Here is a 23,942-nt window from a genome sequence, read left to right as displayed (position 1 = left end):
TTGTGACCGGGGAACTCCTAGGTTAGGTTAGGTGGGTTTGTTAGGTTCTGTGCCCTTTTTGTACTTTTTATATATTGTGTAAAACTTATATGGAAAAATTATTTAAAATACGTATGGAAATATATATCAATACTATCGCTAGTAATGTCACCGTACCATTGGTAACTCTGTGTATCATTCGTAACATGGAGAATTTTACCGTTCTCAGTAAATACCTGAGGTTTGTGACCTGTCATACTACTAGGTTAGGTTAGGTGGGTTTGTTAGGTTCTGTGCCCTTTTTGTACTTTTTATATATTGAGTAAAACTTATATGGAAAAATTATTTAAAATACGTATGGAAATATCTAGCATTGCTATCGTTAGTAATGTCATCGTGCCGTTGGTATCTGCGTACCATACGTCAACGTTGGTAACACTGTGTATCATTGGTAACGTTGCTAATGTTATCGTTCGCAGTACATTCGTAAGGGAAGTGACACTGTTGTACAAGTGCTTATATTTAAATATTTTAACAACATATATGACAACAGTAATCATATTTAACCATTTTAACGGAAAATATATGTTTTCCTGTAGGAAATAACGTGATTTAACCGGGTTTCACCTTCATTTCATCCATAATAACAGCAACCAATTCGGCAACTTGAAGTTAGCCGAATTGGTTGATCTGTTTGTTTACGGTTGAAATGAAGGTCAAATTTGGTTAAATCACGTTATTCACTCAAAGAAAACATATATTTTCTGTTCGAAATTACACCCTGTAATACAATACAAATTTACCATTTTGTGACATCCTAATGGACCTAGGCCTAAGCAAAACTAAACGTTACTCTTCTAAAGTAAATAACAAACGACATGGATTCACTGACTATGACAATCTCTCGCAATAAGAAATACATAAAATAAATCAAGCGACAAAACAAAATTAATCTACATACACTTACCTTTAGGTGCAGTTCACCACAGACATTGGTAAGGGAGGTAGCGTTAAGTTCCCGCCTATTTCAGATTACCAGGCTCAGGAATCAAAGGTTACCCATAGAGAAGGGACACTGATCTTTTAACCGCTAATATCACTGTCGCGTTTGCATATTATACACACACCGAACAAGCTGCTAATACTGAACACCAAGGCAACAATCCAAAGTACTCCATAAACGATAAAACACGCCATTGAGACAGTTGAAATAAGAGCAATGACTGCCGACCGTCACAAGCGAGGAAACTACGTAAATAAGAAACTCAGTGATCTTCTTCTTTTCTAACGTAAATGTTACTGCAGAGCAAGGACAGTGAAATTACAAATGCAACAGCTTGAAATAGTATTCACGTAGGAGTTTGAAGTTAATATATCATTTGCTAAACGATTATTTATTCTAGACGTACAGTAGGTACAGTAGTTTATTGGAATATAAATAACCAAACCCGTTTGCGATGTTTCCAACTCCTTTCACGGCTCTCTCCAAGTAAACAGAAAAAATCAATTAACGGTGGTAAATTGGTTCCATGAAAATTTCGTAGTTCTCACGTGCCACCATTCCACTCAAAATTTGTGAGAGATGGCTCCTATATTTTTCTTACCAAACTTCATATCTAATGAATATGACTTGATTTGAATACTGGTTTCACAAAATATTCTCAAAATATTTGATATTTTCACTAATTTATCACAGACAGAGTTTTATTGGGACTATAGAGGGATAAAGATTTTCATCTGTAAAAAGAAAACATCTAAATAATACAATATATCTAAACTGAAAGTCAACAATAATGGTATTTCACAATGCTGACATATCAGCAGAATATTCAAAGCGACGTAAAATGCACTTTAAAATCTTTAAACCATATGCTAATCAGATAATAATTTTTATTAGTTGATGCAATTAATGGAACTGGGCCACATAATTATGGAACCCGGGAGGCCATTCCATAATAATTTGTAAGGGAAGTATAACCTTAGAATTGAAATATAGAATTATTTGTAACGAGTAATTAACTATGACTTATCTTAAAAGCCACAAGTCGTTTAGATTGCAGAGTAAGCTAATTTCCATAGTGTTTTGTATGTCTTGATCTGCTTTGCGAATATCATTTACGGTACCATAAGTCTTAGTTTTCTGCTTACCTCCATTCTCACTTTATTATTATTATTATTATTATTATTATTATTATTATTATTATTATTATTACAAACTAAGCTATAACCCTACTTTGAAAAACAAGACGCTGTAAGCCCTAGGCTCCAACAGGGGAAAAGTAGTCCAGTGAGGAAAGGAAACAAGGAAATGGATAAATTACAAGAGAAATAATAAACAATCAAAATTAAATATTTTAAGAACAGTAACAACATTAAATTAGATCTTTCGCATGTAAACTATAAAAACTTAAAAAAAAAAAAACAAGAGGAAGAGAAATCAGATAGAACAGTGTGCCCAAGTGTACCCTCAGCCAAGAGAACTCTAATCCAAGGTAGTGGAAGGCCGTGGTACACAGGCTAAAGCACTACCCAAGACTAGAGAACAATGGTTTGATTTTGGAGTGTCCTTCTCCTAGAAGAGCTGCTAACCATAACTAAAGTCTCTTCTACCCTTACCAAGAGGAAAGTAGCCATTGAACAATTACAATACAGTAATTAACCCCTTGAGTGAAATAAGAATTGTGGTAATCTCAGTGCTGTCAGGTGGAGACAGAGGAGAATGTGGAAAGAATAGGCCAAACTATTCGGTGTATGTGTAGGCAAAGAAAAAATGAGCCATGACCAGAGTGTTATCCATTGTTGTACTGTCTGGCCAGTCAAAAAGAAAAAAAAAATCAGAATCAGAAGTTTGTCCTACTAGCTAGAACCCTTTGTTTATATTTGTGGTTAATTTCTGACAAATATTTAGAAAGAATATCAAAGGTAGATTTCTTTAGTATGTATAACTAATTCCTGCTCGGTTCTCTCTCTCTCTCTCTCTCTCTCGTCAGTCAGGTGATCACAAATTTTAGCTTATTCATTATTTTCCTATTTTTTATTTATTTTTTACGATATCCTTCTTGGGAATAAACAAGAACCTGACAGATGAATATTTTTTTTTGGCAGATGTTACTCAGTTCATTATCATTGAGATAAGGAAACCACATGTTTTAATGATTGTAGGTTCTCAGAATATGCAATTTATGAAAGATTTTACTTATTTGTTTGCTGGAGGTTTTTTGTTGTTCTTCTATTTGTATCCTACAACTCATCTCCTCGCAATAGTTTTATTCTCTTCATAAACGGGCAGACACGCGTGCGTGCGTACGCACACGCCCGCGTGCGTGCACACGCACACACACACACGTTTGTGTGTGTTTGAAGTTAATAGCCTCAACAAATATTTATCAATATTAAAATTATTGTTACATGTTTCTATCTTAAATGACAGTAGCCTATTTTGTCTTGATATTTTTCATATGAGAGATAGGCCAATAGGTGTTTCACAGCTGTGATATAGCCATCAGATCTCAATCTAAGGAACGTGGGATAAACTTGTGATTGTGTATTTCCCTCATCTCAATTGAGCAACTCGAGGTCGTTGTCATGATATCAGTATGGAAAGATAAAGAGAAGTTTCATCTATAAAAACATCCGAATTGAAGGTAGCATTTTGTTCAACTAGCTTAGTTCAGAGCCACTCTGGTTTAGTTATTCGATAGCGGCAGAGCATCTTGGTCCGTTTGTGCAATAGGCCTAGTTACTATCAAGCAGTATATGCCTACATAAAAAGGTGAGATAACTTGAATAATTGTTACCTTAAGCAGATGATCGTGTTGCGTAATATAGGCTTATGTAAATGTTTATCATTCAATAGTGTCTTTTATCGAGTTTTCTTTTTAACTTTTGGTTGGTATGTGTGCCAATCATGTTTTCTGATTATTCTTTCATGATATTTTAATTTCTGTAAGTGGAATACTCTTAGAATTACACGGAATTTTGGTTTGGAAGTAAACGGTATTTCTTACCAATGAAGTTCGCACTATTTTCAAGCATTATTTGCTTGTTATCATCATTGCAGTTACTGAATAATTCTAGAAACTAAGCTGACAGCCACGGTTATTATTATCATTTTTGGTAGTAGTAGTAGTAGTAGTAGTAGTAGTAGTAGTAGTAGTAGTAGGTTCCGGGTTCTTCGTTGCTCTTTCAAGAACACTATGACTGGTGGAACACTATCAAATGTGTAAGTGCTTTAATATGCAGAAAGTTCATTGTCATTAGTTTCCTCCTTCACAGACAGCACATCTTGCATACTTTTATTTCTAACTTCCATGGCCTAATATATCGGGCAAATTCTTTGATTGGTGATCTTAATTTCCTTAGTTCTACGCTCCTGATTTTAAATTATCTTATTTATTTCCAACTAAACATATGCTCTCTTGTATTATCTACCTCTCTGCACAACTCACAAAGCCTATCTTTATCATTTCTGTTTCTATAATTTTCTTTTGAGCCTATCGTATTCAACGTTTTCTTTATTACTATTACTGTCTCCTTCGTAATAACTTCACCTATGTAACCTCTTCAGCCATTCCCATTTACAAACCTGGTAATTTCCGCTTTCTTTTCATCTATTTTTCTTTTGATATCATTTGTCACTTTACATTTTTTCCTGTTTTCTTGCTTTAAGTACTTTCAATATTATAATTTTTGCATAATCTCAGCATTCTCAATTGGGTTCCCTTATTTGGTCTTCCACTATTTCATCAACTAATCGTTTATCATCTCGTAATAATTTTATGAAACAGCAACACCTTTTTATACGCGAATCTATCCTCAACTGGCCATATTCCTGCTTCTGCTATTAACCCCCCAATAAGGTGCAGTTGCAACTTAAACAGTCTTTTCATAATGTTATTTCGTTTACCCTCTATCTCTATCATTTCCGTTTCCTTTATTACACTCCATGTCTCAATATTTGCAAATATTTTCGGTACCACTATACTTTTATACATCTTTATTCGCACCAGCAATGTCAAATCTCCTACTCTGTTACTGTCTCCATACCTCTTAACTTCTTGCATCATGTATTCTATTTTTGCTTCTCTTTTGTTTATGCTAAGACTATAGTCTCCCTTTTCTGAATACCATTCTCCTAAGGATTCATATTCCCTAACTGTTTCTATCCTTCCTATAATGCAACTTGAGTTCTTGCAAGACATTTTAAAATGCATTCAGTATTCTAACACTTCGAGCTCATTTTTTTTATCTAAGAGAATATTCTCTAATTTTGTAACTAAGATACACATTCTCTCTCTCTCTCTCTCTCTCTCTCTCTCTCTCTCTCTCTCTCTCTCTCTCTCTCTCTCTCTCTCTCTCTCTCTCTACTACGAGAACCAATATCTTATTTATACGCATTGTAGAGTGTTGTCTCTCAATCAGTTATCAACATCACATCCATAAAATTACATGTAATCTTGCATGAAAATCTCCAGATTTCCTGTAGCAAGATTCAAACCTCACATGATCACCACGGTCATTGTGTTCAAGTAAAAGTACTGGACAGAAACATGTAAGTATCGTACCTCATTAGTGCGTGTGAACTGAGGAGACAACAGTGTGAGGATAAAGCATATAATTTTAGTTAAAATCTCTGAAATATTCCCAGATATGGATATTTTGTGAGCTAGAAGTTTTATTTGAGCCTTTTTGTAGCGTTATAAACCTTTTAAAGGCTATGCATTAAGTGCATGTGGTGTTGAAGCCAGTTATCATACGTTCTTAAAGTGTTGTAAACGTTATAGAGGCTTTTTGAGCAAAGATCTAGAGGTGATTTTAGCCTTCAGGATGCGTTGTAACTTTATTTTTGGAATATTTCTTACATTTTCTATGAGAAAATATTCTTCTATATTCCTCAAATGTGACAAATTTTTTACTAACTCATTGAAAGAAATACCTGATTTAGATTGTATAACCTGAACAATTTTTCATACTAAGTTATCCATCATATTAAGTCTATTATTTGCATTTTTAATACGTATTTGGTATGCAAACTGCTTTCCCTCTTTCAGTGAAGACTGAAAACATCTTAAAATGGACAGAAAAAGTGACCACTTACTGATCACACTTCTGTGGCTTGTTTTATTCACCCTGGTGGCTGCTGTCGGCGGCAGTCCGTCCACTTCTCTATTCCCAGGGTCACTAAAATCTCCAAGGAATCTGTTACGGTTAACTGTGAGTACACAAGGTGATTTCGACGTTGAGTCAGGTACAATTGCAGAGTGGAATTCAAGGGGCACTTGCAAAGTTCCCTGTTGGAGACCTTGGGCTTATAGTATCTTGCTTTTCCAACTAGGGTTGTAGCTTAGCTAATAATAACAACAACAACAACAACAACAATGATAATAATAATTATAATATTAAGAATATCAATCTGTTTCTAATCCTTAATAAAAGTTTAAATTCTTCATCTGATTGACTGGATCTATATGGATTAATAATTAGTTTCTATGCCATAGTAATCTTGCCTAACGTTATTTGATTCTAATTTACAATCAAAGTGATTAGGTTGCCTTCAAATCACATTGAAATTGTGACAAACATATAATTCATAAGAATGCCAAGACAACTTTAATTTTATCAGCTTTACAATTCTTCTTTTTATGGAAGACGAATCATTTTTAAGAATTGACTGTTAGCATAAACAAATATCACTTCCAAGTACAATTTAGTTCAAGATATTTCAGCGCTTTTAGACCTAATAGTACTTAAAACTAAAATTAATAATAATAATAATAATAATAATAATAATATTAATAATAAAGCCAAGAACATCATACAAGTATATATGAGCATAAACAGGTTATCAATGCGAAGGGAGAATGATAACGAAAAAAAAAAAAAAAAAAAAAAAAAAAAAAAAAAAAAAAAAAAAAAAAAAAAAAAACACCTTTACAGTGTGATGGCGTGTGACAATCAATTTTATTATTCACTATAATTATCACCACAAGCAAAATCCCACCTGAAATCTACCTTAAAACACTGCAACTCATTATCTTAATCTTATTGGAGACTCTTTTACAATTAATCATTTGCTAAAAATCTTTATGCTAACACCTGATAAAATAGTATGATTTCCCTTTCGCCGTAGAGAGGTGAAAACATTTATTCACAACTTTTTTCCCTTTTGCCCCAAAATGCGGCAATATTTATTTCCTAGTGTCCTTTCCTCACTAGGCTATTTTTTTCTTGTTGGAGCATTTGGGCTTATAGCACCATGCTTTTCCAACTAGGGTTGTAGCTTAGCTAATAATAATAATAATAATAATAATAATAATAATAATAATAATAATAATAATAATCAGGTAGTTGAATCGGTAGAACTTCAAAAGTTCAAACTTGCAGCAAATGTTTTTATGTTGAACAGGCTGACATTAGCCTTTTTATAGTTTATGTATGAAATATCTGTTTTGTTGTTCTTACTGTTTTTAAATTATTTTATTCTAATTATTCATTATTTCTCATATCGTTTATTTATTTTCTTATTTCCTTTCCTCGCTGGGCTATTTTTCCCTGTTGGAGCCCTTGCACTCATGGCATCTTACTTTTCCAAGTAGGGTTGCAGCTTAGCTAATAATAATAATAATAATAATAATAATAATAATAATAATAACAATAATAGCATTGATATTAACAACAACAACAATAATAATAATAATAATGATAATAATAATAATTTCCATACAGTCCCGAGAAGAGAGACACGGCGCTCCTGCTAACCCGAAGAATATTCCAACTCTTGAAGGGGACGACTACCGACTGCCAACTTCACTGAAACCTATAAGCTATGAAGTTTGGCTTCAGCCATTCATCCATGGAAACTTCAGCATCGTAGGACATATCAATATTGTTTTCGAGGCCATAGAGGCAACTTCATCCTTCCAACTTCACATCGATAATATCACAACTTTCGATACTACTGTTAAGGTAGAGTCCCAGTTTCTGTCATTCGGATCGAATGTTTGTTCGGGCAATCTGTTCTATCTTATTACTCTTCCTATTTTTTTTTTCAAGTTTTTATGGTTTGTATATTATATGACAGATCTAATTTAGTGTTGTTACTATTCTTAAGATATTTTATTTTAATTGTTTATCGCTTCTCTTGTGATTTATTTGTTTCCTTGTCTCACTAGGCTATTTTTCCTTGTTGGAGCCTTTGGGCTTGTGGCATCTGTCTTTTCCAACTACGGTTATAGCTTAGCTTGTGATAATAATAATAATAATAATAGTAATAATAATAATAATAATAATAATAATATAGATATTTAAAGCATTATAGACATATATCTGTATTCTGACATAAGATTCTTCTATTCCTGGTTTTAAATGTCTTTCATTACTGCTGAAGTTTTGACAGAATAAAAAGCTTTCTCCTATTCTATAAATGTCATTTTTAAATGCAATAGTTTAACTGGATTTTCATTCCTTTTAAGATCACTTTGTTTGAAGGAGGGCCTGATATCAGCACCAAAATAACAATAGTTGACTATGACCACCAATTCTATTATGTCTTGTTAAAAGAGGAGTTGGAACCGGGGAGGACTTACAACTTTTCTATAGACTTCGAATCGTATCTTGACACGGATGGCACTGGATTCTTCCGGTCATCTTACATTGATGAAGAGGGCCAGGAAATGTAAATCGTCACTTGTTTAATTCGTCTCAACATCTGATATAAGGAGGTTTATGCCATTATATGATTTATGATCTGTGTAAGCACATTTAAATAGCAATGCAAGAGCCCGTGTCCCACATAAGGTGGAGCAATCTAAAAACAAACATTGTATATACATACCTGTTATACAGTTTTCTAAGTTGGCCATGTTAAATTTTTAGGGTTAGATCTTTCAAAAAGACATCCTTTTCATATAATATGCAGTGTTAAGCAGTCTTATATTTTTCTTAATCTCATTCAGATATTGAGAAACTTAAATTCTTTTCGTAACCATTTTATTTTCAGACCAGTCGCCGTTACTCAGTTCGAAGCAAACGGAGCCAGGCGAGCGTTCCCCTGTTTCGACGAGCCCTCTTTCAAAGCTACTTTTGAATGCCACATAGCGAGAGAGGAATCCATGTCAGCCCTTTCGAACATGCCTTTGGTCGAGAGTAGCCCTGTGTAAGATAGAATACGAGTATTTAGGCCTACATAGTTTACTTTGATTTTCATTCTTCTTCTTCTTCCCAGCTGGTTCCCATTTTTATATGGGGTCGCCACTGCGGATGAGCCGTTTCCATCTTTTTCTATTCTGCGCTTCTGCCTCATCAATCCCCTTCTCCTGTAAGTCTCCTCTCACACAGGCCCTCCATCTCTTTCTTGGTCTCCCTCTTCTTCTTCTTCTTCCCTGAACCTCCATCTCCATAGTATGTCTCCCAACGTGGTCCTCATCTCTCCTCATCAGGTGTCCATACCATCTCAGCCTCCCATCCTGCACTTTCTTTGATACTTCCACCACCTTTGTCGACCCCCTTATGTAGTCATTGTTTATCTGATCCTCTCTTGTCACCCCAGACATCCACCTAAGCATTCTCATTTCTGCCACATCCATCTTCTCCTCTGTCTTCCTTATGCTTGCTGTTTCCGTTCCATACAGCATTGCTGTTCTTACCACTGTCTTATGAAACTTTCCTTTTAACCTCAGTGGTATTCTTTTGTTACAAAAAAACTCCTGAGGCTGCTCTCCAGTTGTTCCAGCCTGCCTGTACCCGATGTTTAACTTCATCTTCCATACCTCCTCCAGCGTTAACAAAGGATCCCAAATACTTAAACTTATCAACTCTCTTTATCTGTTTTCCCCTAAGATGAATACTTTCTCTATCATCCCCCTCACTGGTGGTGCACATATATTCTGTCTTAGATCTACTTATTCTCATTCCTCTGTCCTCCAGTACTTGCCTCCACCTTTCCAATTTCATTTCCAGATCTTCCCTGCTCTCTGCTTACAGAACAATATCATCTGCATACAATATGTTCCATGGTACTGCCTCCCTTACCTCTTAATTAAAACGTCCATCACTATGTTAAAGATAAATGGGCTCAGAGCTGACCCTTGGTGTAATCCTACTCTCACCTCAAAACCCTCTGTCTCCCCAGCACTGCTCAGTCGAACGTACTTCTCTAGCACCCTGCTCTCCCTCAGACTCCTCCATACCTCTTGTCTTGGGACTATGTCATAAGCCTTTTCAAGGTCCGTGAATACCACATGCAGGTCTCTTTGCTTTTCCCAGAATTTCTCCATTAGTTGCCTCAGACAAAATACACCATCTGTTGTTCCCCTCCCCTTCATGAATCCCATCTGCTCTTTACCTATTTCTACTTCTTCTCTTAGTCTGGCATCTATCATCCTTTCCAGTATCTTCAATGTGTGGGACATCAATTTAATACCTCTTTAATTCCCACACTATTGGACATCCCCTTTCCCTTTGAAGATTGGGATCAATATACTCCCACGCCACTCATTTGGTATCTTTTCCTGCTCAAAAATCTTCATCATGAGATCGTACAGCATATCCACTCCTTCATCTCCTAAGGCTTTCCATGCCTCCACAGGAATCATGTCTGGTCCAGTTGCCTTCCCATTCTTCATCTTCCTCAGTGAATTTATTACCTCTTGCCTAGAGAAACTTATTACCATGCCAAAATTCACCAGTCCATCCTCTCTTAATAATCTATCATTTTCTTCATTTAACAGCTGTTCAAAATATTCTTTCCATCTCTTTACAATGTCTTCCTTCTTTCTAAGTACTACACCATCTTGATCTTTTATTTGTTTGATGTGTGTAATATCTTTGGTGCTCTTATTTCTAGTCTTCGATAGCTTGATCATCTTGTTTAATCCTTCCTTTGTCCCCAGCTCATTATACACATCATCATATGCCTTAGCTTTAGCTTGGGCTACTACCTTCTTCACCACCTTGTTTTTCTCTTTGAACCTCTCTCTGTCTTCCCCTGACTGTGACTCTTCCCATCTCTTCTTTGCCTCCTTCTTATCTTTTACAACTTTCTCAATTTCTTCACTCATTTACTTTGATCTTCATTAAGCTTAAAAAATTTACATATAGTTTAGTTTTCAGATCTTGAGAAGTTTTTGAGGAATAATATGAAAGATACATGCTAAGCCCTTTTCTATCTCCTAGGTAATTTCTGAGATGAAAAATCAAGAACTTAATATTTTCAGCATATGCAATGACCTGTAATATATCACAAACCTATTTGGAAGTTTCTGTAGATTATAGATCATATTTATCCCATGAGTGATAAAAACTTTAACCATTTCATGGAGAGTCCTTTTGATTACATTCATTCTTTACATAGATATTAAGGTTGGTCGATTAGGTAACCTATAAAGTGCTTATATATTATAGATAAGTGTTAATACAGTGTATTTTAGGGGTGCGGTGGCCTATCAGAAACGTCCCTGCCTAGAGTTCTGCCGCTCAAGCTCGATAGTTTCTTGTAGAGTCTGCAACCTCACCATCCTTATGAACTATAAGCTCCTCCAAACGCCCCATTTGGGAGAGCTTATAGGTCCACCTGCGTAATCATCAACAGCTATCTCCTGGCCCTCCCTGGTCTTACCATGGGTGGAGACGGGACTTGGGCGCTGATCATATGTACATACGGTCAGTCTATGGGCCAGGATATAGTCCTGCTAGCTAGGGCAGTGTGACTGCCCCTTGCCTTTAGCATTCATGAGTGGCATTTAACCCTTTAATTACAAATGACAATTCCTTTTATGTATTAAACAACAAAGTAAATTCAGTGGCATTTAGTTCTTTTTCTATTCTAGAGAGGGCCAGGAAGGATGGCTCTGGGACCACTTCCGGACTACCCCATCCATGTCGACTTATCTGGTCGCTTTCGTAGTGTCGGATTTTGCCAGCAATGTCACTGAGACTGCGGAAGGTCTTCCCTATACGGGTAAGTAGGCTACATGGTCGCATTAAGTTATATTTCTTAGTACTCTCCATAGGTGTGTCTCGAACAACTGGTGTTTACAATATGAACAATTATGAATTATTACTTATTAGGATTATTAGTACATAGTCAAAGTGAAACTTAAAATAAGAATAAGGAACTTGTGAAGTTTGTGATAAACAGTTTTCAGATATATTTAAGAATATACATCCTTGAAAATTATATTATGGTTAATTTTACATATCTTTTTACCGAAAAGCATGGTGTCGAAACCAAGAAATCAAGCATTCTAACTATGCATTAGATATGGGACCTAAGGTCCTGACATTCTACGCGGAATACCTGCGAGTTCCTTATTTGATGCCGAAAATGGACATTGCAGCAGTTGTGGGATTTGATGGAGCCATGGAAAACTGGGGAATAATTACCTATGAGTAAGTACATTATATACGTCATTAGATTGAAGTAAAATTATATTTTGAAGAATTTAGACGTAATCAATGTACAATGCACTCTTTCGTAGCTTACACTTAATTTAGTAGAGTATAATATTATTAAGGATTTCATTTCTGAAGGGAGGATTTCATGCTGTTTGATCCCGAAGTGCAGACCGAGGCGGACAAGCAGCAAGTGACAAAGGTCATTTCCCACGAGACTTCTCATCAGTGGTTCGGAGATCTGGTCACCATGGGATGGTGGAGTCATCTCTGGCTGAATGAAGGATTCGCTAAATATATGGAGTATTTGGGAGCGAACCATGTTAGTTTTACAGTTGAAATGTCCCGTTATTAATGTACTTTACTTGTTTATATCTTTTCTGTTATGGCATTCGTGTACTTGTGAAATAGTACTAATGAAAGTAGTTTCACTAGAATTTTGTAACACGCACACTTAGTTTGGATTGTATTTATTATATTAACCGATATAAAGCTCATATGATTTATAACCTCTACCAGGCGATTGAAACAACGTTTCTTTAAAACAGATTTCCCAGTAATAGTTTAAGGGTAGGCCTGGTTTGAAGCGTTTTCTTCTTTAACTAACCCAAACTAAAAACTCTTTTCACCCTTCTAAAGAAACTACTACTCTTTATGTACATTACTTTACTTTTGTTATTATAGAGTTTCTAATTCATCTGTTACTTTCGTAAGGTAAAAAAGAAAATAAAATCTTAGAAATCAGTGGATAATCCTTGTGTTCTTCATCAGGTTCATCCTGAGTGGAATATGCTTGACCAATTTGTTGTGGATGTAGTCCAATACGCTCTTGAAGTAGATTCTGACGAGACTTCTTCTCATCCTGTTATACAAAATGTGAGCAGCACAGAAGATATAAGCACCATAATCGACGATATTACTTATAAAAAAGGTTTGTAGGCCTACGTCTTGAAAATATTTCACACAAATATATAGCAAAACCTGTGTACGAATTCGGCTAAATATAGTTACTATGGATATTCTTTTACATTTATATCTAAGTAAACACGGTTTTATACAAAAGAAAGACAAAAAGATTTTTTATATTTTGGGTCAACGTCATTTTCCTTGCTGATGTAAGCTACACCAAACCTTAATTTGAAAATACATTTAAAAAATGAGAAACACCGAAATTGTCTAGGCCTACATAATATGTAGGCTGAATACTATGATTTGGAATAGAAGATATTTTTATTTTAAACAAAACATTTTCTAACTGATATAGGCTACTTCAGACCTTAATTTAAAAATACACTTTAAAAAATGAGCAATACCAAATGTAGTTGGGTAAATTTCATGAGCAAATTAATAAAAAAAAAAAAACTAACATTTGTTAAATTCACTGTTTTCTTGCTTCCACCTGCAATGCTCTTGTAGGTGGTTCTTTGAATAGGATGATGAACCACATACTAACGGAACAAACTTTCGTCGAAGGAATCAATTCCTATCTTATGGAATAGTAAGTTTCAATTCTGGTTAAGTTCTGTTAGAAAACTTGGCGAAAAAAAAGCCTATCACATCTGTTATTAGATAGATTTGATATTTTGAACAAGTTGACATATAATGTAAGTCTGTCTTTATGATTTAAATATGAAAGATTTAGCTTCATGTTGCTACTGTTCTTAATATGTTTGATATTAATTGTTCATTACTTATTTTGTAGTTTATTTATTTCTTTATTTTCTTTCCTCCCTGGGCTATCTCTTCCTGTTGGAAAACTTGGGTTTATAGGTACTGCTTTTCCAATTAGGGTTGTAGCTTGGCTAATAATAATACATTAATAATAAAAATAACCGCCAGAAGGACATCTTGTAACAAAAGTTTACTCATATATAAGTAATATATTTTCTCCATATTGGAACAGTAAATGATTGGTAATTATTTGGTATCATTGGAACTATAATACTACTCTGAGTTTATTGGTGTTCCCAGCCAGTACAACAACGCTTATCAAGATTACCTGTTCGAGCACCTGACGATCGCTGGCCACGAAGACGGGAACTTGCCACAGGACATGACCATGAAGCAAGTCATGGATTCATGGACGCTACAGGCGGGTTATCCCGTCGTTACTGTCAACAGATCAGAAGACGGAACGTCAGCCATCGTTTCGCAGGTAGCCTTACACGATATTTTCATTGGTGGAATGAAATAGTAAGCATCTTTTTAGCATTATCTCTTGCAACTGAATGGGTCCTGTATGATGCTATAGACATTTCTGTCGCGAGTCCCGTCAAATTTATGCGATTATATAGAATACCAATTGGGCTAGAGAGCAGTGAAGCAACTCCTATATAAAACACATTAACCAGGTTCCTCGTTCCATCTCAATGATAAATTGAAAGTGTTAAACTATTATAAAAATTAATTCAATGTTTTCAGAAACGGTTTTTGTTCTCCAACGAAAGCACAGAGGAAGAAACTTGGTGGATCCCTTTGACTTACACGAGCCAGGACAATCCGGACTTCCATCACACACAAACAATGATCTGGATGACAGATGAAGAGAGAGAAATTACCATCGGGTCCCTACCACAGAAGGATCAGTGGGTTGTTTTCAACATCCAAGAAACAGGGTTTTATAGGGTGAATTACGACGACAATAACTGGGATTTACTCTTGCAACAGTTGGAGACTGATCCGGAGGCGATACACCACCTCAACAGAGCTCAGATACTTGACGACTACGCCCACCTGTCACGAGCAGGTAGGCCATTTAGACAGATGATTGACGAATCAGACAGCTGATTGAGGTCGACTATTTTTGGCATAAAAGTTTGGATCTTTAAATCTTAATGTTATCCATTTTTTCGCTGTTCTTAAATTTCAATTTTGCAGGAAAAGAATCCTAGATTATCTTTATGCATAGTGATTATAAAATCAGTGTGTATGATGTTAGTTAAAACCTATGTCAGTAATTGTGAAAGAAAATTATATAGACAGTATTACATTCCTTGTGATTATGATTCAGGTATCTTTTTGGTTAACTGTGTAACAGAGAAACTTTAGATTTCAATTAAAAATGACGTGAATTTCTATTTGTGAGGAAAACATCGTAATCTAAAAAGAAGTTTCTCTTGTGAAGATCCGCCAGTTTGTATTATTCTGACAAGTAAATACCTACTTACACTAGTTATCCTTGTTACTAGAGAATGTTGAAGGTTGATCATTTCAAAGGAATTAAGAGAGAGAGAGAGAGAGAGAGAGAGAGAGAGAGAGAGAGAGAGAGCGAGAGAGAGAGAGAGAGAGAGAGAGAGAGAGAGAGAGAGAGAGAGAGAGAGAGAGGGGGGGGGGGAAACTTTACATGATTATATCCGTAACCAGGGCATTAAATCTGAGAATATTTGGTGGGTAATAGGGGATTAAAACGCAGATTTTCTTATTCGCATTGACAAATTTTATAGCAAAGTTCGTAAGCCTTCGATTCGCGATCCCAATTAACTTGCGGTGGATTACCTGCGTCAATTAAGTTACTTTGAAGATTATATTTAAGTGATTACTAAGAAATGTTACCTGTCCTACTCATCCGCTATGGACTTTTTCGCATACCTGCGCAAGGAGAGGGAATATCTACCATGGGCCTCTGCTCTTAACCATCTAGACTACATAGAACTAATGTTATCAGAAACAGCAGCCAGTGAACCATTCAAGGTATAAATAAGTATATTGAGTAATAAGATGACATACTTTCATATATATATATATATATATATATATATATATATATATATATATATATATATATATAATGCTACTTGAATGAGTTAATTCATCTATTTTCCAATATTCGCAGAAATTCCTTCTAGATCTGATCGTGCCACTCTATGAGGAGTTTGGATTCGAGGTTAAAGATAATATGGATCAACAAGAACAGTTTAAACAGATGCTAGCAATCGCCTGGGCTTGTGATCTTGGACACGAGAATTGCATAGAAAACGCAAGACGTCTTTTCAATGATTGGATGGAGAGCCCGGATGAAGTTAACAGGTAGAGCGCTTAACATTCTTCTCTCTTCATCTTTGTAACTATCTCTTAAAAGAGAAAGATACTGGTGTACACAACCCATCAAAAATGACGGCTGGATGTTTAGATATGAACACACACACAGATTCCCCCTTTCCCAACTACAACACGGCAGTTTCGGCAATTTGTGAGAGATTGTGGTTTCTGATTGTACCTCTCGGGGTATCCCCTCTCACCCGGGTATGACTACTCCACTAACCCCTTACCCGAAGGACGAGAAGACCAGATATATATGCGTCTACCAATGCCGCTAAACCTGACTGGAAAGAAATATATGTATACAGTATGTGTATATATATATATATATATATATATATATATATATATATATATATATAGATAGATAGATAGATAGATAGACACTAACACTTTCTCTTTATTATATAGTGGAGATTCTCTTGTAAAAGAAAATGACAAAGATGGATTGGTGGGTGTCAGTAACTACAAAACATTTCTAACAACATCTTTTGTTTCAGTTTCATGAGTCCAAACATAAGGGCGACGGTCTACTGCTCCGCCATAGCCGAAGGAACTATCAATGAATGGAACTTCGCATGGAATCAGTATCTTCGATCCAGTAGCCAGTCGGAAAAACACAGGATTCTGGAAGCCTTGGGATGCAGCAGAGATGTTGAAGTACTTTTGAAGTTCGTAATTTTCGTAGTTTTCATTTATTTTCTACTTTTGATTTTGGAACTACATCGCTATCTAATGATTTGAGCGAGTCATTTTAAAGTTCGTAATCCCCATTTTCTAAAAAATATATTTCAATACATTGAACTGAAGATATTCCTCTATCATCTCCTCCCACACCTATTGACGCAAAGGGCTTCAGTTAGATTTCGCCAGTGGTCTCTATTTGGGCCTTTAAATCAACACTTCTCCATTCATCATCTAATTCACGTTTCATAGTTCTCAGCCATGTAAGTCTGGGTCTTCCAACTCTCCTAATGCCTTGTGCAGCCAAAATTAAATTTTGATGAACTAATCTCTCTATACTCTATAGATCAAAGTATTCTGAATTAGTTCTGTAAAGTGAAAAGGTTAGTAAAAAAGTACATAATTCCAAAGTGATGTTACCTAGGACGAGAGAAAAGTTTGGAAAAACCAAATTGAAAGACTTCATAAAATGGAAGTGCAAGAGTGAGCTGGAGACACGGGTAGTGGCGCAGTGTGTAAGGGGTTCAACATGCTGCTGATGCGCGTTCATGTCTAGTGTGTATATTCGAGAAACAGGACAAATGTGCCGGTAACTTCTGTCTTTTATCCCTTGAGCCACTCAGTGCAGGGGAAGGAAGGGCTTAATGTAGGAAACACACACACACACATATATATATATATATATATACATATTATATATATATATATCTGTGTATATATTAATTCCGGATACTGCTTTTCTCTTTTTAACTTTTCACATATACGTAATCTTTACTTTGAAGGCTTCATAATAATAATGATAATGATAATAATAATAACATTAATAATGATAGTAATAATTCTAACATACCATACAAACACACCATCAAAATCATAAAAGAAAGATGTTGCATGACCACAAACCAAAATAAAGACAAGTTTATTTCATATTTATTCTCCAAAATGTGCCTGCAGGTACCTCAACTTAGCATTTGCCGAGAACAGCGACATCAAGAAAGACGACGCTTTGAAGGTCTACACATCAGTTGCTAAGCGTCCAGCTGGGAGGGAACTTGCTTGGCAATTTCTCACCAACAATATCCACCGAATTATTTACTTGTAAGATATTTTGTTTTCTGATTATAACGTCTTTTTTAGCATAACATAAGCTATCTTGAATTCGATTTATAGTATGAATTTGTTTATGAGTAGATTGAGAACGTATTTGATCAAGCCTTTCATATCTACTTTGGTAGTAAATGACACGTAGAAGGTTGTAATTTTTCCATACCGGTTTGAGATTAAATATAAAAACGTTTCGTATAAAAGGTGCAAACGCCTGATATATAATTTTATATATGGCATAAAGATATGATCAAATATATGTTGTATGTATATATTTATGTATGTATATGAGCGTTTACTCCATCTGCAGATTCGAGTCCTGGACTCCCTTGGCCGAAATGAGTGTTGCGGTTTCCGATTCCTTCAACAGTGAAGAACAGAAATCACAAGTGGGTACTTTGCTCCTTCAAAACATATTTTTCACATAAGCTGTTGTTTTAGTTATTTGTTTGATATCTTTGAAGGTTTCTTATATTCCACCTTACTTTATATTGAATTTAGTACTGTTGCTAATGATAATATCGTTGTTGCTCGTTCAGTGCTTACATTCCCAAGTGAAAAAAGTATGCAGAACCAAACACCACCAGATAGGTAGTAAGAAATTGTCCTTGATCCAGATGAAGTTAAGTTATAATGTAATTTGTTGATCTACTCTTTATCTTCATTCGCAGCTCATTTTACTTGCAAAGAACATATCCGAAGACCTTGATGAATATGCATCGCTTCTCGTCGGCCTATCGAAACAAAGGGTGGCAGAGACATCGCCTGGAGGGAAAACAATTATGACGTCATTTTACAATGGCTGCAAGAGCATAACTATGCTCCGTCGTTGAGAAATATCTGAATATGATCGTTACTATTCAAAGAGATACTGTGTACAGAGATAAGATCATTTCGATTCTCTGTTCTCATTTTGTACTTTAACGAAAATAAGAATTAAATTAAACTGTAGCAGTATTCGAATGCATTTTTTAACCATTTGTGCCAAAAGGGCGTTATCATTACTATTTTTTTAGCTAGTGATATGATTTTTTAACCCCGCCCCACATACATACATACATTATATATATATATATATATATATATATATATATATATATATATATACACATATATATATAATACGAGACATAATTCTTATGTAAACTAATTGGGGGGGGGGGTATTACTGCTAGATTTAGGAGTGAGGTAGACATCTCCTCATGACGCTCGCAAATAAATACCGCAATTCTATCTTATAACCAAGATATAAGCCTACTGTAGGTTCTAGAGCTTTCAGATATGCGGCCCCAAGACTAAACAATAAGTTTCCACTAGACATCCGAAAGACTGAAGATATTAAGGGTTTCAAGAGGAAAATTAACTCTTCACTGTTTCAATAATGTGGCTTTGACAATAAACGAGCAATATGCGGTATGAAATGCTGAATGCCTTAGAATTAATATGATCAAATGACTGTGAAGGTCCTGTAGATCACATAGCCATTGATAGGGAGAGAAGGAGGACTCTGGGAAATGTAACAAGCTATAAAGGTGCAGTTATTGGTAGTGATCACCAGCTCCCCATTGCCACACAAATATTAAAACTGAAAGAACCCAACAGATATGTAGATAAAATACCTAAGTTTGATACAACTAAGCTTCTAGAGGATTAGCACAGAAATCTTTGTAACTGAATGTAGGAATCGATTTACAGTCTTAAGAGACTTTAAGAGACGAAGTTTTGGGACATGCAGTTAGAAGGAGAAAACCATGGATATCAAATGATACTTGGGATACTATAAAAAGAAGACAAAGACAGAAATTGATTTCTTAACGTTTTCGAGGAAGTAATGTAAATTACAAGGCAGCGCATGCCAAGTATTTCAGTATTGATAGTGAGGTCAAAAGAAATATCAGGAATGATTGGAGAGAATATTTAGACAGGAAAGCAGATGAGGCTGACAAAGCTATGAATTCAGGGAGTGGCTTTGTTGTAGAAATTGCTCTTGGAATTATTAATGAAATCTCTATTGGAAAAAAGAAGCATATACCCATCAAAAAGAAAGATGGATCTGTTATAACAAAAGAACATGAAGAAAGGTAACGTTGGATTGAACACTTTAGTGAGGTCATGAATAGGAAATACGAAGGGAATAATTTGGTTGATATACCTGAAACTGATGAAGACCTGGATGTGCCCATGAATGAATTAGGTGTGTTTGAAGTCGAAATTATTCTTAAAAAACTCAAAAGATGGAAAGCCCCTGGATACGAAGGAATAACTGCTGAGATGATATTGCCTGAAAATGAAGCGACTCCCAGATTACCTACAAGATTATTTTGTAGAATGTGGCGTGAAGAGGCAAAGCCTTACGTATGGGAGCTAGGAGTGCTGGTGAAAATGACAAAAAAAGATCTGACTGATTGCAATCATTACAGAGGCATCACACTTACGTCAGCTGTCATGAAAATATATAGAATTCTCATTCTAAAGAGACTAGAGAGAAAGATTGATGAAAAGTTGAGAGATGAACAAGTAGGATTTAGAAAAGGTAGAAGTTGTACTGACCAATTTTTCATTTAAGACATGTGGTACAGCAATATGTGGAATATAGAATTCCACTTTTGATGGTATATGTGGGCTATGAAAAAGCTTTTGATTATGTGCTCTACCAAATTTTGTGGAGAGTCCTGCGACATTATGGAGTTTCTCTCAAATATGTGAATTTAATTGTCTGTTCATAAGCATAGCAAATGCAAAGTTAATGTTAGTGGCGTCTTATCAAACGAATTTTCAATGAAAAATGGAGTACTCTAAGGGAATGTGTTGTTACCTATGTTGTTTATCCTCCTCAGATTTTGTAATGCATAGATCGGTTGGGGATGGTGGAGAAGGATTGGACTGGATTGGTAACAGAAAATTAGGAGACCTAGAGTATGCTGATGACGCTGTCCTAATTAGCAGAACACCACAGGGCTTCGAAAGCTTGCTTACCAGAATGCATGAAAAATCACATGAGGTTGGGCTCGAGATAAATAGAAGAAAGACAGATGATGAAAACGGAATATGCAATGGAAGATGAAATATCTTTGGAAGGATAAAGGATTGAGGTAGAATTATTTAAATATTTAGGAACTATGATATCTAATATAGGAGCTTAGAATTTGAGTTTAATGAAAGATTGAAAAAAGCAAATCAGAGGATGGCTAGATTAAGTCAAATTTGGAAATCAGGTTGCCTAAAATTACATATAATAATCAGGCTATATATCAGTTTAGTGAGATCGGTGTTACTGTATGGTCGTGAATCTTTGTATATTAATGAAACTCATTTTGTAGATTTGAGAACAAAGCCCTCAAAAGAATATTGGGTGTTAAATGACAGGACAGGATTACAAATGAAACTAAGAAAGATTACTCGAGCGCCACATGTGGATGAGATCATGGTGAGGGGTAGATGGAGATGGTTTGGGGATGCTCTTTGTTCTCCCTAAGAGACATTAGTTCACCAAACTTTAAACTGACCTACACAAGGCACTAGAAGAGTTGGAAGACTCAGGACTATAAAGCATGAAGTAGGAAGATAAAGACGACTAGCGAAATCTAATTGAGGCTCTTTGCGTCAATAGGCGTGGGAGGAGATGATGATGATGATATGTGGGCAGAGGCTTCAAGCATCTAGCTCAAGGCGAGTCACTTAGCCTCCTCCTTCCTCTAAAAACCCTTTTGTTGCTCTACCAATGCAAAATAATGGACGATCCTTAATATCTTCCAAAATAATTTTAATTTCTTTTTTATTTCTTTTATTTTAGGTATAAATAAATCCTTATCATTCACTATTGGGACTATCCTAGCAGTTCAATTATCAATATTTATTACCCTGATCAATTTAGATTTTTTGGTATTTACGTTAGTGTTTGCAGACATTTTTTCTTAAAGAATCGAGAGATATTTGGTTGCTTTATATTTCCATGATTTGTCATGTTTCTATCTCTCTTTCTTTGTGTTTTTCCTTTTATTTTTCTTCATTTCATCTTTTTTTCTTAAATCTTCGATTGTATCCCTTTCTTTTGTAGGTAAAAGTATCTCTTTGATGGCTCGTTCATAGTATGAGGTAACAATGATAAGAATAAAATGGATAGGTACAACTTAGGACGAATGTTGTTTATGGGATCAGCTTTGCCCCTCCTTGATGTATCTATCATGCTGTTCACTCTAATGTTGCTCCATTTAACACCATATCAAAAAGGCAACCTAATAGTTATCAACAAGGAAATTAGCAGGAACAGTAAAAATATATTCTATTTCAATTCCTGAAATTTTCATTTGGATATGTGAATTATTATAGGAACAATGTATATATATTTTTTTTATTTAGATATTTCTAGCATTTGGGTTGACACCCCTCTCGAGGATGTTACCATGTTTTGGTCAATCTTTTTGAAGGTTTCGCCTCCTGAGTGTAAACAGCTTTAAGAGTGTCCCCAGTATTGAATAACTTTTTGAAAATCATATGATAACCATCGAGCTAGAAAGAAACCTTTTTTTTTTTTTTTAATGTAACTCTCAGGGTTTCACTCACTTTTAGGGTGTCACCTTGGGCAGACACCCCTTTTACTGCACCTTTATGTCTTATTTTGAATTTTTATGATTACATATATGCATATTAATATATAAAAGTATATTTGTGTGCTCGAATACAAAGTTTGATTTACAAATTCATATAGTAAGGCAAAATTGGACAGTTTTCAAAACCATGGTCAGGCAAAATTGGACAGGCAAACTTCTCACTTTTTTCTTGGCGAGGCAAAATTGAACAATCTTGGATTACGGACACAAAAATTTATGTAAGTCTATAATTTTTTTCTACCATATTTATATTGATAGGGACCACAAATTGTCATAGTTTGCCCAACTGAGCGTTGGCGCTTAACGGAAATACAGACGTGTCCAAAATTGCCTCGCCTCCGAGATATTTTTTTCATTACTGTAATACGAGAATTTCTAATTCTTTGATGATAATGAAACAAGCCATTTTTATAGATGAGACCTCCCTCTCTTGAAAACATGTTTGGTATTTGGTCATAAATTATTAATATAGATTTTGTACAAAGGTTACTAAAAAGGTGTCCTAAATTGCCTCACCCTACTATACAAATTATACCCGTTAAACGAAAGCAATAACCATCAACTAGTGATATTTATTATAGAAGAAGAAGAAGAAGAAGAAGAAGAAGAAGAAGGACCTATGCAAAAAAAAAAAAAAAATTAAGACGCATTTGTAAAAAAATAAATGAATAAATAACGCACCTCCCCCCCCCCAAAAAAAAAAAAACACCTATGATTATAGAGGACAGTGGCGGTTCAGTGCTATAAGCATTGTTCTGGAGAGTAAGTATTAGAAACAAAAGGAAAAAGACTGCATAAACAGGAAAGAAAAGAAATAATTTGAATAAAAATAGAAAAGTGGTGAAAAATCGTCGGACAAAGAAGAAAAGAGCGTTACATGATACTAGAATCATAAAATGGAGAGAGAGAGAGAGAGAGAGAGAGAGAGAGAGAGAGAGAGAGAGAGAGAGAGAGAGAGAGAGAGAGAGAGAGAGAGAGAGAGACGTACGAGTCAGGTGAGAGGCCCAAATTAATTATTTACTTTGCCCCACTCTGAGAGGTAGGTTCCACTTAAGATGGGAGATAAGGAGAGAAAACATAGGGGCAAGAAGACATAAGAAAATGAGTATTGTGTACATTGAGCGTTCTTCTTATGGA

At 35.3% G+C, this 23,942-nt stretch overlaps 1 protein-coding gene across 1 annotated transcript; it reads left to right on the top strand.

Moving 5' to 3' along the window:
- Positions 1 to 3,649: 3,649 nt before the first annotated feature.
- Positions 3,650 to 19,039, top strand: LOC137639738 (aminopeptidase N-like). The gene is given in 19 exon segments (XM_068371984.1): positions 3,650 to 3,751; positions 6,030 to 6,192; positions 7,705 to 7,944; positions 8,451 to 8,653; positions 8,978 to 9,133; positions 11,805 to 11,935; positions 12,192 to 12,366; positions 12,508 to 12,691; positions 13,141 to 13,300; positions 13,786 to 13,867; positions 14,341 to 14,524; positions 14,791 to 15,111; positions 15,913 to 16,059; positions 16,202 to 16,395; positions 16,908 to 17,078; positions 18,046 to 18,189; positions 18,506 to 18,584; positions 18,867 to 18,951; positions 18,954 to 19,039. Coding segments are annotated over 18 exon segments (2,883 nt in total). The 5' UTR covers positions 3,650 to 3,751; positions 6,030 to 6,051.
- The last annotated feature ends 4,903 nt before the right edge of the window (positions 19,040 to 23,942 follow it).

The sequence above is a fragment of the Palaemon carinicauda genome, chromosome 4, assembly GCF_036898095.1.
Source record: "Palaemon carinicauda isolate YSFRI2023 chromosome 4, ASM3689809v2, whole genome shotgun sequence".
Taxonomy (NCBI): domain Eukaryota; kingdom Metazoa; phylum Arthropoda; class Malacostraca; order Decapoda; family Palaemonidae; genus Palaemon; species Palaemon carinicauda.
Note: the sequence above shows the minus strand (reverse complement) of the source record. Positions and strands in the feature narration are given on the sequence as shown.